This window comes from Piliocolobus tephrosceles, chromosome 10, assembly GCF_002776525.5.
Source record: "Piliocolobus tephrosceles isolate RC106 chromosome 10, ASM277652v3, whole genome shotgun sequence".
In the NCBI taxonomy this organism is placed as follows: Eukaryota; Metazoa; Chordata; class Mammalia; order Primates; family Cercopithecidae; genus Piliocolobus; species Piliocolobus tephrosceles.
This window is the reverse complement of record NC_045443.1, coordinates 92,731,743-92,744,629: the sequence shown is the minus strand read 5'-3', so window position 1 is coordinate 92,744,629 and position 12,887 is coordinate 92,731,743. Positions and strand designations below refer to the sequence as shown.

The 12,887-nt window shown below is 36.1% G+C and overlaps 1 protein-coding gene across 18 annotated transcripts in view; it reads right to left on the bottom strand.

The window, feature by feature from the left end:
* The window catches only part of VEZT (vezatin, adherens junctions transmembrane protein), an 82,838-nt gene that overhangs the window by 25,043 nt on the left and 44,908 nt on the right, over nt 1–12,887 (bottom strand). For 14 of the 18 annotated variants that reach the window (XM_023229045.2, XM_023228326.2, XM_023228531.2 and 11 more), the window contains 3 exons: nt 10,299–10,574; nt 7,070–7,219; nt 2,223–2,370 (listed from right to left, as the gene is read on the bottom strand). In XM_023229045.2, the coding sequence (XP_023084813.1) occupies nt 2,223–2,370; nt 7,070–7,219; nt 10,299–10,564 (564 nt within the window). In that variant the 5' untranslated portion in view covers nt 10,565–10,574. The remainder of the gene's footprint in view (nt 1–2,222; nt 2,371–7,069; nt 7,220–10,298; nt 10,575–12,887) is intronic. The other 4 variants (XM_023228388.2, XM_023228890.2, XM_023228246.2 and 1 more) reach the window with 1 other exon arrangement.

Genomic DNA, 12,887 nt, shown 5'->3' with positions numbered 1-12,887 from the left:
TTGAAAAAAATATTTATTTTCCTTAAAGAACAAAGCATGGTTAGGATATTAAATTTGAAAGGGGGTGAAATTACCTATAGTCCCACCATCCCGAAGAGTAGCTATATATATCTTGGTATTTTCTCCTTATTTTTTTTTTTAAACAGGGTTGTGGCCATATTGCATATACACTTATGTATCCTGATTGTTTCACTGGTAACAGATGTTTCTCCAAGTTTTTACAGAATTTTCACGAGCAAGCTGTAGCTGCTACACAATGGTTCACCATGTGGCTCTGGCATGACTCACGCAGCCACTCCTCTATTTTTGAACTTTCAGGCAGTGTTCCATTGTGCACTATTATAAACACAAAGTGAATAAGCAACTTGGTATATAAAGCTTGACTATGTTTAGAATAATTTCCTGCAGTTTGTAGAAGGGGAATTACAATTCAAAGGAAAAATCATTTAAAAGGCTCTTTACATGTCAAGTTGCATTCTGAAAAAACTTTAGAGAACTGAGGAAAGTACTGCAGCAGCCTAAGTAAGAAATGATGGTGGCTGGGACTAGGATGGTGGGGCTGTGGGGTTGGATACAGAAAAAAGTGGATGGGTTTAAAATACATTTTCAAGGTATAAGTAAGAATCTGATAACAGACCGGATGTGAGTGGGCAAAAAGAGGGACAAGAAAGATGGTGTCCAGGTTTCTAGTTTAAGTTTTGAGGTGCCATTTATTGAGACAGGTTAAAATGGGAGTAAGAATAGGTCAAAGCAAATTTTAAGCAGGAGAGAAAGAAAACAAACAAGATAATTAGAACATTTATGTTGATTTAGAAAATGTAAAAGATACGGAAGTCAATACAGTCTCAAAACAAAATGGATCTTGATAAATGCTAACAACACTTGCACTAATTTTCATGGTATCAAGCAAAATTTTAAAAACTAAAAACAAAGAAACATCTAAGGAGAGTTTACTAAACACTTAATAGGAACTTAAGACATTTGGATCAATGTCTTAAAAATACTACTGGAGGCTGGGTGAGGTGGCTCATGCCTGTTATCCCAACACTTTGGGAGGCTGATGTGGGCAAATCGTTTGAGCTCAGGAGTTTGAGAGCAGCCTGGGCAACATGGCGAAACCCTGTCTCTACAAAAAATACAAAAATTAGTTAGGTGTGGTGGCATGTACCTGTAGTCCCAGCTACTCGGGAGGCTGAGGTAAGAGGATCACTGAGCCTGGGGAGGTTGAGGCTGCAGTGAGCTGTGACTAAGTCACACTGTACTCCAGCCTGGGTGACAGAGTGAGACTCTGTCTCAAAACAAAAACAAAAACAAAATCAAAAAAATTTGTTTCCAATGATGGCTGCTATAGTAATGTCATGAACATACTTTTGGTATATCTTTGGTTACTTTCTGAGATAAATCTGTAAGGGCAAATTAAAATTGCTAGAATAAAGCAATTTTGCTTCATACACCTGTATGAAGATTGGTATTCAATGCTAAAGTGAACCAGTTTATACTTTCACCACTGGTCTGTGTGAGGTCTCCCTGAATCTTCAATGATAATGAAATTACCAACTTTCAATATCCTTGGCAAAATGGTCAGCTTATTATTTTTATTTGTGTTCTTTCATTACTAAAATGAAAAATTTGTATCATATTTATTGGCCATTTGTATTTCTTCTTTTCTTGTTTTTTCTTTTTAGGCTAGTCAAATGAAGCAGCGGGAGTGAGGAAGGAACAAAGAAATCTGTGACTAGTTGTGATCAATTGGTTGTAAAATACAGCCTCACTGGGACTAGCCTGTGTTTCTTTTTTTGTGAACTGTCAGTTCAGCTAAATGTACCCTTTCATGTGGCTTTTAAAGTATGAAAAAAAATCTTAAGAATTTTGGAGATAACACATTATCCATGTTTGTTGAAACAAATGGCTAGTTATAAAATCACTCAGATTGGTCTCCAATTAAAGTAAATTCACTTATCTCCAAACTCTAATTTAAGGCATTTCTTTAAGCATTTTAAGTATTTGGAGATCAAAATCTAAGGATCTCCTCTTCCAATCCATAATAAAGATTATGCTCTCGGCACTTACAGACAGTGTTACAAACATCACCCGTGCATTTATGATGATGGCGTGCAGCAAACAATGAGGGGAACAGGCGCACCATTTACATTCAGAGAGCATAGACACAATCCAAGTGCATCTATCTTTTCTTCAGCCCTTCCCTTCCACAAATGGATTACCTTCAATGCGGGCAGGCTGAAGCCATCTGTAAAGTTATGTGCTTCCTCTTCTGAAATCTGTTCTTCACTAAGTCCAAGGCCCAGCTCCTTAAAAGGCACCACACAGATGTAGTTGGTTACATTGTCACTCTCAGAGTTCAGGGGGTAGGTTAAATTAGGTTAAGGCAATCAACAAAGCCTTTTCATGAAAGCATAAACGATACAGTGAAATTGTCCTACATCACATTTACTAATCTTTATTCTGAACTTTTGGATGAGGAAATTTACAGTAGTTTTTAAACGAAAATTAATTTTAAATATCTAATATATTAACATAATACCTCAGATATCTTGGATACTTGTGGATACAATTTTTAATGTCTAAAAAATTAAAAGTTCAACTCTTCAAAAGGGTTAAAGTGATGTTATTTATTCATTTTTTTGAGACGGAGTCTTGCTTTGTCACCCAGACTGGAGTGCAGTGGCACCAGCTTGGCTCACTACCACCTCAGCCTTTCAGGTTCAAGCAATTCTCCTGCCTCAGCCTCTAAAGTAGCTGGGATTACAGGCATGCGCCACCACACCCAGCTGATTTTTGCATTTTTTTCTAGAGATGGTGTTTTGCCATGTTATCCAGGCTGGTCTTGAACTCCTGGCCTCAAGTGATCTCCCCGCCTCAGCCTCCCAAAGTGCTGGGATTACAGGTGTGAGTCACTGTGCCCGGCCCCGTTATTTTTGACACCTACCATTTGAAGCTGTATTGGGCACTTTATTGTGTCATGGTTCAGCGTCCTCACTATGCTACAGCAAATACCCTTTTCCTCTCAGTCTGCATACTGCAGGACATTATTAGTTGAACGTTATCTGAAATACACAGACTGATACAAGTGGCACCAGGCCTGTTCTATCTAGCTTGTTTGACATAGATTACGGTAGGTTTCCTCTGCCCTCATCCTCACAGACACATCAAAATCAATAATGATTTTCCCTTTAATTGTTTCTCTAAATAATTACATCCATATAATAATTGATCGTGAACCATTTTTGCATTTCTAGCATATTCCTATTTGGTTATATTATAATAATCTTTTGATATAATCCAATATTAAATTTATAAATATTCCATTTAAACATTTTGTATCTCCATTTATGAGACTGGCTTATACTCTTTGTAATAAAACTGGTTTTTATTCTTTGTAATACAACATGTTTTGGTATTGAGATTACAGTATTTTCATAAATAAAATGATATAGGGAAACTTTCTAACCTTTCCTGTAGTCTGAAATTTTTTTTTTAACTATAAAATCATCTGGATCTGGTAGTTAAAAAATTTTAAATTCACTTTGCTTTTGAATAGGTAATATATTCACAGGATTCAAAATTCATGAGGTATTAAGGGATACAGCAAAAACTACTTTCCACCTCTATGCCTTAGCCATGTAGTTCCACTATCCAAATGCAAAGGCAATTCCTTTTACCAGTACCTTCCAAGATTTTTTATGTATACATACATAAAAGCAAATTCAAATATAAATGTGTATCTGGAGATATGTAGGTATATACGCATGCATGTACACAAACACATACATACATATTTATTCCTGTATAAACACACAGTCCCTTTTATGCACAAATTGAAGGATACGATAAATACCGATCCATGCACTTTCTGATTTTTTTTCACTTAATATAACTTGGAGATCCACAGTAGAGCACTAAGAACTCTATCACTGTTTTTTAAAAATAGTTTCATATTTTCCATTGTCTACATATAAACCAGGTGTTTTCTTTTTAAAATTGAGTATTCTTTATCCCATGTCCAATCTCTTCAAGTTTTAAAATTCTTCCTAGGTCAATTTTGCAGATTTTTATTTTGATAAGAAATGAGGCTGGGTTCAGTGGCTCATGCCTATAATGCCAGCAGTGTGGGATCCCTTGAGCCTAGGTGTTCGAGACCAACCTGGGCAAAATGGTGAAACCCTGTCTCTAAAAGACACACAAAAAACCTAGCCAGCTGTGGTAGCGTGTGCCTTAGTCCCAGCTACTTGGAAGGCTAAGGCAGGAGGATTTCATGAGAATGAGACTACAATGAACCATGATAATGCCACCACACTCTAGTCTGGGTGACAGAGTGAGACACTGTCTCAAAAAATGAAAAGAACCATTTTCCCCTACATGTTTAAAGTTGTTGCTGTGGAGCTGCATATAATATCCCCTTCCAGTTATCTTAATGTCTTCTATATCCATGGTTACCACTGTGTTCTCATTATTAATCTTTTATATTTCTGCTCTTTACTTTGATCAGGCAAACAAGGGTTTACATATCTTACTGGCCTCCTCAAAATGATTGGTGGATTCTTTTTTAGTTAAATTTGTTAAGGTTTCTTATATGGAGAATATGATCTGGCCCCTGGCTACCTCTGAGTTTCATTTCATACTCTAACCTCCAACTTACTGTGCTCAACTCATGATGGTCTTCTTTCTATACTCCAATCATGCTAAATTCATTCCTGCCACAAGATCTTTCTACTCACTGGTCTATCTAACTGACATACTCTTCCTCCAGATCTTTCTCATTATGCAAACCTCAGTTTAAATGCTAGCTCCTCAAAGAGGCCTTCTCTTACCATCTAATAAAAAGCAGCACCCCACCAATCATTCTGTACCCTATTCCCCCGTTTCTTTTTCTTCATAATAACTGTTTTATCTGAAGAATCCCATCTGTCCATTTATTATTTTATTTTAGTTTACTTGAGACAGGCTCTCACTCTGTTGCCCAGGCTGGAGTTGCAGTGGCACAAACACAGCTCACTGCAGTCTTGACCTTTTGGGCTCACAGAATCCTGCTGTCTCAGCCTCCCAAGTAGCTGGGACTGCAGGTGTTTTAAATGCAGCTAATTTAAAACAATTTTTTTTTTTTTTTTTTAGAGACAGGGTCTCACTATATTGCTCAGGCTGGTCTCAAACTCCTGGGCTCAAGCAATCCTCCTACCTCAGCCTCCGAAAGTGCTGGGGTTACTGGCATGAGCCACCACACCAAGTCCATCTTTTTTATTGATTATTTCATCTACTAGAAGGTAAGCTCCAAGAGAATAAGGATCTTGTCTATCTTGTTCACTGCTAGGTCCCCAGTTTCTAGAAAAATGACTGGCACAAAGAACTTATATAATCTGTAGTCTTTGATAGGCTAACCCTATCACTCCCTAACCCACACTGAACTACAAGCTCCATAAGGCAGGGATCACGTCTATTATGTTTACCACTGTACGTCTAGCGATGAGCATATTGTGTGGCAGTCTGTGCTCAAAAAATACTGACTGAATGACCAACAGTTCACATGCCACACTGTCATATCTCTATTTCTTTCCATATGTTTTTGCTTCCTTCTACCTGGAATGCAGACTCTTATCCTCATGGCCAACTTCTATTCATTCTCTGAAGCTCAATGTAGATGTCACCTCCCTGAAAGCCTTCTCTGACCCCATAAACTGAGTATGTTGCCCTGCTATGTTGGAAGGCACCCATGGCACTTACATCAAATTATGAATACTGATTTCTCTATTGATCACATTCAAAAGTCTTTAGAAGTAGGTAGTACATATTTTTACTCAGTTTTCCTAGCACTTGGAAGAATGGTTGACCTATAGCAGGCCAGCATTTAGGCAATGGGGGAATAAAATGGACAAGTTATTGATAAAAATTAAAATGCTTTTTCTCCATTTCATTTATATATATATATCTAGATATATCAGTTTTGACCTATAAGATATATATATATCTAGATATATCAGTTTTGTCCATATAAGATATATATCTTATATGGATATGTATCTAGAGATAAATGTATCTATGAAATTTCCATATATAGAGAGAGAGAAAGAGAGAGAAAAATGGTTTCAAGTCATAAGTTCTACAGTCAAGACACAACTTCATCTGTTAGTAGTTGTATGATACTGCACAAGTCACTTAACCTCTATTTTAGTTTTCTCATAAAATGGAGACAAGAAAATCTAGCTATAAAGGTTTGTATAAGGAAATGATAGAACATAAAGCACCCTGTAAATTTTGAGTATTATATTTATCACTGCTACAATACCCAGCATCCTGAAGTGGCAAAGTTGTCTTTTTGCCTTCTGTTTAGTCAGGGTTTAACTTATCTATATGTCTTTACTAAAATAAAGCTCTTATATGCCTTTTTTTTCTGGCTATTAGAACTAATTTCCTATTTAATAAATTTAAGTGACAGACTTTATTGTCATACAGTCTTTGGGTGCTTACTATATGCTAGATGATGTCTGATCACTTTACATGCATTAACTCATTTGATCCTAACAGAAATCCAATAAGGAAGATGATGTTATTATTGCCATTTAAAACACGACTAAAGCAAGGTACAGAGAGGTTAAGAAACTCGTTTAAGGTCACTTAGGGAGTAACTGATACAGTCAGTGTTTGAACTTAGCCATTCTTCTCCTAGAACCTGCTTTTTTGAAAAGGGAAGGATTTCCAGTTGCCAGTTTATTAACATGCCACGATGCAAATCTGCCATGTTGAGAAATTTGTTTAAAATATCAGACCTAGCAAAGCCAGGCTCTTTTGACTTCATTCTTTGGATGAGTAAAGGAAGAGACTTCAAGTTTTTTCCTTGTTTAAAAAGCAGCCACACAAGAACAGAACTTTCTTCCTGTCTGTTATTGTCATTCCCCCAGGAATGCATTTCCAGTTTTAACATAGAAGTAATGATGGAAATTAGTTTCAAAATAGGCAATCTCAGTTTACAGTAAACATTCAGAAGATACAACTATAATATCTATACTCAGGACTCCAGAAACATTGCTTAGTTTCATATGTAAACAGAAAAGGATATTTTTTCAGCATATATAGGGTAGCTAGCCTTGCTGCTTGGAAGTTGGCTCTTAGAGTTCGGTAGACAGCTTTCCGAAGACCGATGAGATGCTGACTTGGATGCTGTCCAGCTTTATTAAATGGGCAAGCAGCACTGACCCTGTCAAGCAAACTTGAAAAGTAAAATGTGATACAACTGTACAGGTGTCCTAAAGTTTTTGTTTCCTAAATCCACAATTCTATTAAATGTAGAAAACAAATTCCTCTATCATTATCTTTACTAGAAAATGATTATAAGTATGTCAACTCAGGTCTCATAAAATAGTCATTTCTGTGAATATATATATGCATATATATAGACAGCCACTAAATAAAAAAGACAAAAAATTAAAATCTCAAAGAGTAAAGGCTTCCTCTGATGTGGGGAAATAATGGATTTTGGCTCAGATATAACAGAAATGTAGAAATATTTATTAAGAATTCACATCTTTTTTATATAGACACTATGCTTGCTAAAATACATTGGAGAAAAGCTACTTCATTATTCAGTTTTCAAAACCTATATCCATAGGAAGTATTATAAACACTTTCAAATTCTTAATATACATTTACATATGTTCATTACATATGTTCACTGATCATATTTTGGTCACTTGTACAGAAAAAAGATTACATAGAAATACATTCTGTACATTCATAAAAGTAGGGTAAAATTACTTACCCACCTGCTGCCACTGGCACTTACCTACTCAAAATGAAGTAGGGAACGTGGAAAGATAACAGGACCAGTGGCCAACAGGGGAATGCAAGTAGAAAGGCAAAGTAAGGGTTACTACATAGTAGCATAGCTACTCTCAGAGCTGTTCAAGAGGAAGCACATTTCATGGCACTTCCCATAAGATTAATGGGAAGTACCTAATTTGTAACAATGACATACAATGTATTACATTTCATAACTTACAGTATCCATGAGTAAATACCTGGTTATAGATAAATTTTTTCACCTAATCAGTAATCTTTCCCAATAGTAAAACAAAATATTGGCATTTGTAAATTCCTTATTCTATAACCACAAAGCTATAAAACAAGACACCTAATTCAAAACTTTAAAAATGTTAAACCATACTAAAATGTGTTCAGGTATTAAAAATCTATAAAAAGCAAATTCTAAAAAATCTATAAGAAGCAGAGGATGATAACTGACAGGCTTATGTTAAGATAAGGGAATGAAGGCAAAAAACGTTTCAATTATTTGTGAGAGAGGACAATTTGAGGCAGAAACAAAACAGCATTCATGATTTCAATATATGGCACTACTGCTTGTGCTCCATTATACTAAATCAGTTTTAAAAACTGTCTAATTTTGAAAATGTCTAAAAAATTATGATTCAAGATTTATTATTCCTCATTTTTCAACCCATTATCCAGACAAAGGAAGCACAATTTCTTCCAATACTTCTTCTCCCCGTCTGTCATCTGAATGGGTAGAAGTCATAATCTGGAGGTAAATCAAGTCTAACTGGCCCACTTTACCTCTTCATGCAAATTCCATGGGGACAGATAAAGTTGGAAAATGACACAAGGCACAGAATCCTCTATACACGCCTAACCATTAGTTGAACACAAAGCCACTTTGTTTAACCAATCAGTCCTCTCAATAAAATACAAAGGAACTATTACGTATTTTAAGCATGATTTTTAAAAACTTTTAAAATTTGACACTCAAACAACTTAAAAACGTGCTATCTTTAAGTCAATAAGAAGCAGACTTCAACCAATAAGAAGCAGACTTCAATCTAATGACAAAAATCAATAGATGCTAAGGACTTTTATACTTTTTTTTTTTTGAGACCAAGTCTGTTGCCCAGCCTAGACAGAATCTGTTGTCTCCAGTTCTGTTGCCCAAGCTGGAATGCAGTGGCGTAATCTTGGCTCACTACAGCCTCAACCTCCTGGGGTTGAAGTGATCCTCACGCCTCAGCCTCCGAGTAGCTGGACTACAGGTATGTGCCACCACATCTGGCTAATTTTTTATTATTTGTAGAGATGGGGTCTCGCTAGATTGCCTAGGGTAGTCTTGAACTCCTGGGCTCAAGTGATCCTCATGCCTCGACCTCCCAAAGTGCTGGGATTACAGGTGTGAGATATCACGCCTGACTGACTTTTATACTTTGATTGAGAAGAAAGAGAAATTATAAAATCCGTCTTATGTCTTGGGATTGTGTGTAGAACACAAGAGTAAAGAACAAGATAACTACTGGGATTCTTCCATTTCTCTGTTCCATGATTTTCTAGAAACAGTGTTTATGTCAAGATTGTGTAGTGTTCTAGAGCAGAACAGAGTGAAGGATACGATGGCTACCAGAGGTTCTTCACTCCCTCTTTTCATGATTTTCTAGATACAACTAATTAAGAGCCATGAATGTTCCTCACCATATGCTCACTTTCTCCCACCTATAGATTGCAAAAGTTATATAGGTTATATAAATTATTAAATATACTAGCACACAACTGTCATCTGTTAGTGTTTGGCAGGTGTCCAGTGTACTGCAAGCTGGGTTTAGAATCAGATGGAATGGATAGGAATATTTACCATTTATAATCCTATGCCTTCAGTTGTATGCAAAAGTGACTAGCATAGTATATGGAATATACTTGGTGCTCAATAAATGTAACTTTCCCTCTAATAATAGACTAAGCAGCCAGTATATCCTATAGCTTAATATACTTACAGCTAGATTGGTGAATATTTAATTTCTTGTGAGAATGGAAAACATCATTATTTGCATGATATTCTGAGAGTATCAGTGCTGTAATATCTGCTAATATTTACCTAAACAGTTATTAGCACATGTCAAGAGTTTTCAAAATGCATTTATAGCAGATATGTCTATCATAAAGAAGGCATTTGAAAGGGAGTAATGGGAGCAAGCATTTACTGCATGTTAGGTTCAGTATTAGACACTCTCTATATATTATCTCATATAATCACATGGTAAAATACAGAAATAATCAGGATCTCCAAAGTACTTTAGTTCCTCAAAGCAGATAAGCAGAATCATATTAGATATTAAATCTAGCACATAATGTATTTATTCCTTCACTTAGCAATTAATTGACTTTAGTAAGTACTAAAGAGAAAAGCACTTTTTTCCTATAAATGCAACATAGAAATGAAAATAGGTAATAAATATTCTCCTTTACGGCGTAGAAAATAATCATTTAAGAAACAAAATAAAAAATGAACTCACAGTGTAAATCCTCTGGAAATCACTTCGGTTTCTTGAATGAGACGTAAAGCTTTTCTCACAAGGTTAGTAAAAGCTCGGCTGTTTGTGGCCATATCTTCCAAATCAACACTGTATTTTTTTAGGGTCACTTGTAGTTTGGCTGTCCTCCATAATCTCAAAGCTCTTATGACCAGATACACAAATAGAATAACTCCCCATAACAGCCAGGAAGACACAATCCACCAAGTAGGAAGCATAATGAGCAAGCTAATGAAGGCAAATAGCATTGAGAGATCCCTGGGAACAAGAAAGGAAGAAAATGATATGCATCAGATTAGAGAAAGAAAGATGAGTTACTTTAATCAGTAAAAACAAAATTTAAATTTAGGTTTACTAAACAAATAAAATGCTAGTTTCTTTGTAACGCATAACTTAAAAAAATATGACATTTAAGAAGGTGATGTGAAAGATTTTTAAAATACCTCGCAACTAGACAATAGTGCTTAGGTATTAACATCCGAGCTGATAAGTTTAGGTAAGAAAACAGGTGTCTTCTGGAATCACGTAAAGCTGATTTCACAAAAGAAACTCAAAGAAATTATCTGTAGGTGGTGACTGAATGCTGGGCAGAACCAACAAACGGCCTCTACACTTCCCACATACACCGAGTCTGGAGCTAGAAATACCACCTGTTGCCTGCAGGATAAAATCAAACTTCATTAGCTCAGTCTACAAAATCCTTCCGAAGTTGGCCCAGGTCATGTCTTGAGTCAGATCAGCATCCTAGCCCTCAACTCCAAGCACTGTAAACCAGAAAATCTCTTCCTTCTCTTTCCTTTTTGCCTGGTGTCATCTTATATTTAATACCACAATCCTATTCGTTCAAACCTTCCTCTGACACCAAGTCTTCTGTGAAGATTTTACCAAAAGTTTGAAACAGTTACTTCTAATTTGAGCCAATCCCTCTTCTGTGACCCCAAATAAATTGCTACATTTCTCTTTATGACATTAATAAAAATGATAATATAACAATAGGCATCTTCTGAAACCACTTTTAAAAAAATATAAAAGATATGGAATCCTTAACCTAAAAAGCAAATTAGAGATTTTAAAATCCAATTTTATAGATTTAAAAGTAAAAATACTATTTCAGAGATATTATAAATCCCTTTTCCTAAAATCAAACTTTATTTGCATAGAAACACATACTATATCAAGAATATGTACACATTTTTCCAATTAGAAATGATACACACTTGATGAGTAATTGTTTGAATAAAGTCCTCTAATTTTAAATAATCATCATCATTAATTTGGAATATACATACTTACCACAGACCATGATATGGACAAGGTTTGTACTTTTATACCGCTTTAATTGAAATAAAAATATGCACACATTTTTTAATTCATATCAATTACAAGTCTAACAGACTAAAATACATCTTTAAAGCAATGAATGCTTTGGTGAAAATGTGTATATATAAGAAAGAAGGGGCCAGGCACAGTGGCTCACGCCTGTAATCTAAGCACTTTGAGAGGCACAGGTGGGAGGACCACTTGAGCCCAGGAGTTTGAGACCAGCCTGGGCAACACAGTGGGACCCCTTCTCTACACAAAATTAAAAAATTAGCTGGGTGTGGTGGCATGTATCTGTAGTCTCAGTTATACAGGAGGCTGAGGCGGAAGGATCACTTGAGCAGGCTGCAGCAAGCCAAGATCACGCCACTGCACTCCAGCCTGGGTGACAAAGCAGGACCTTGTCTCAAAATAAAAAAAAAAAAAGAAAAGAAAGAGGGGAGTATAAGGGGGATGTGTCTGAGAATATCTGAAAAACATCAGCAATATTTGGAAAGAGTTACAATCATATTGCAAAGAAAATCACACGCAATTTCTTATTAAATATTTGCCCTGGCCAGGTGCAGAGCTCGCACCTGTAATCCCAGCACTTTGGGAGGCTGAGGCAGGCAGATCACTTGACTACAGGAGTTTAAGACCAGCCTGGGCAACATGGCAAAACCTGTCTCTGCAAAAACTACAAAAATTAGCCAGGTGTGGTGGCATGCTCCTATAGTACCAGGTACTTAGGAAGCTAGGGTGGGAGGATCACTTGAGTCTAGGAGGCTGAGGCTGCAGTGAGTCGACATCACACCACTGTGCTCCAGCCTAAGCAACAGAGTGAGACCATGTCTCAAAATATAAGTAAATAAGTAAATATTTGCCCTAATTTCCTTTAGAATACTTTACTTTTTAGATAATACTGGTAATACCATAAAGCAAAATCTCACCATATATTTTTATATATTAATAGTAAACTCTAAAATCATTTATAGGTCTCATAGTTGCCTGGTTATATTTGTGGGTAAAGGAAACTTAGTAAAGTAGTAAATTCTTAAAAACCTATAGTTCCTTCGATCAGCTCCTTAAATTCTCATAGTTTTGAAGGATAAGATGCTTTACTTCTTCATGATCATATCTGAGTGACTGGAGAATGAAGCATTTGTCAGTGTGACAGGGAAGACATAAATACAGAACCTTAAGGCCAATGAATGTAACTGCCTATATAACTTGAACAGTTTGAGCAGTGATTTAGTGTACTTCTTGATTCAT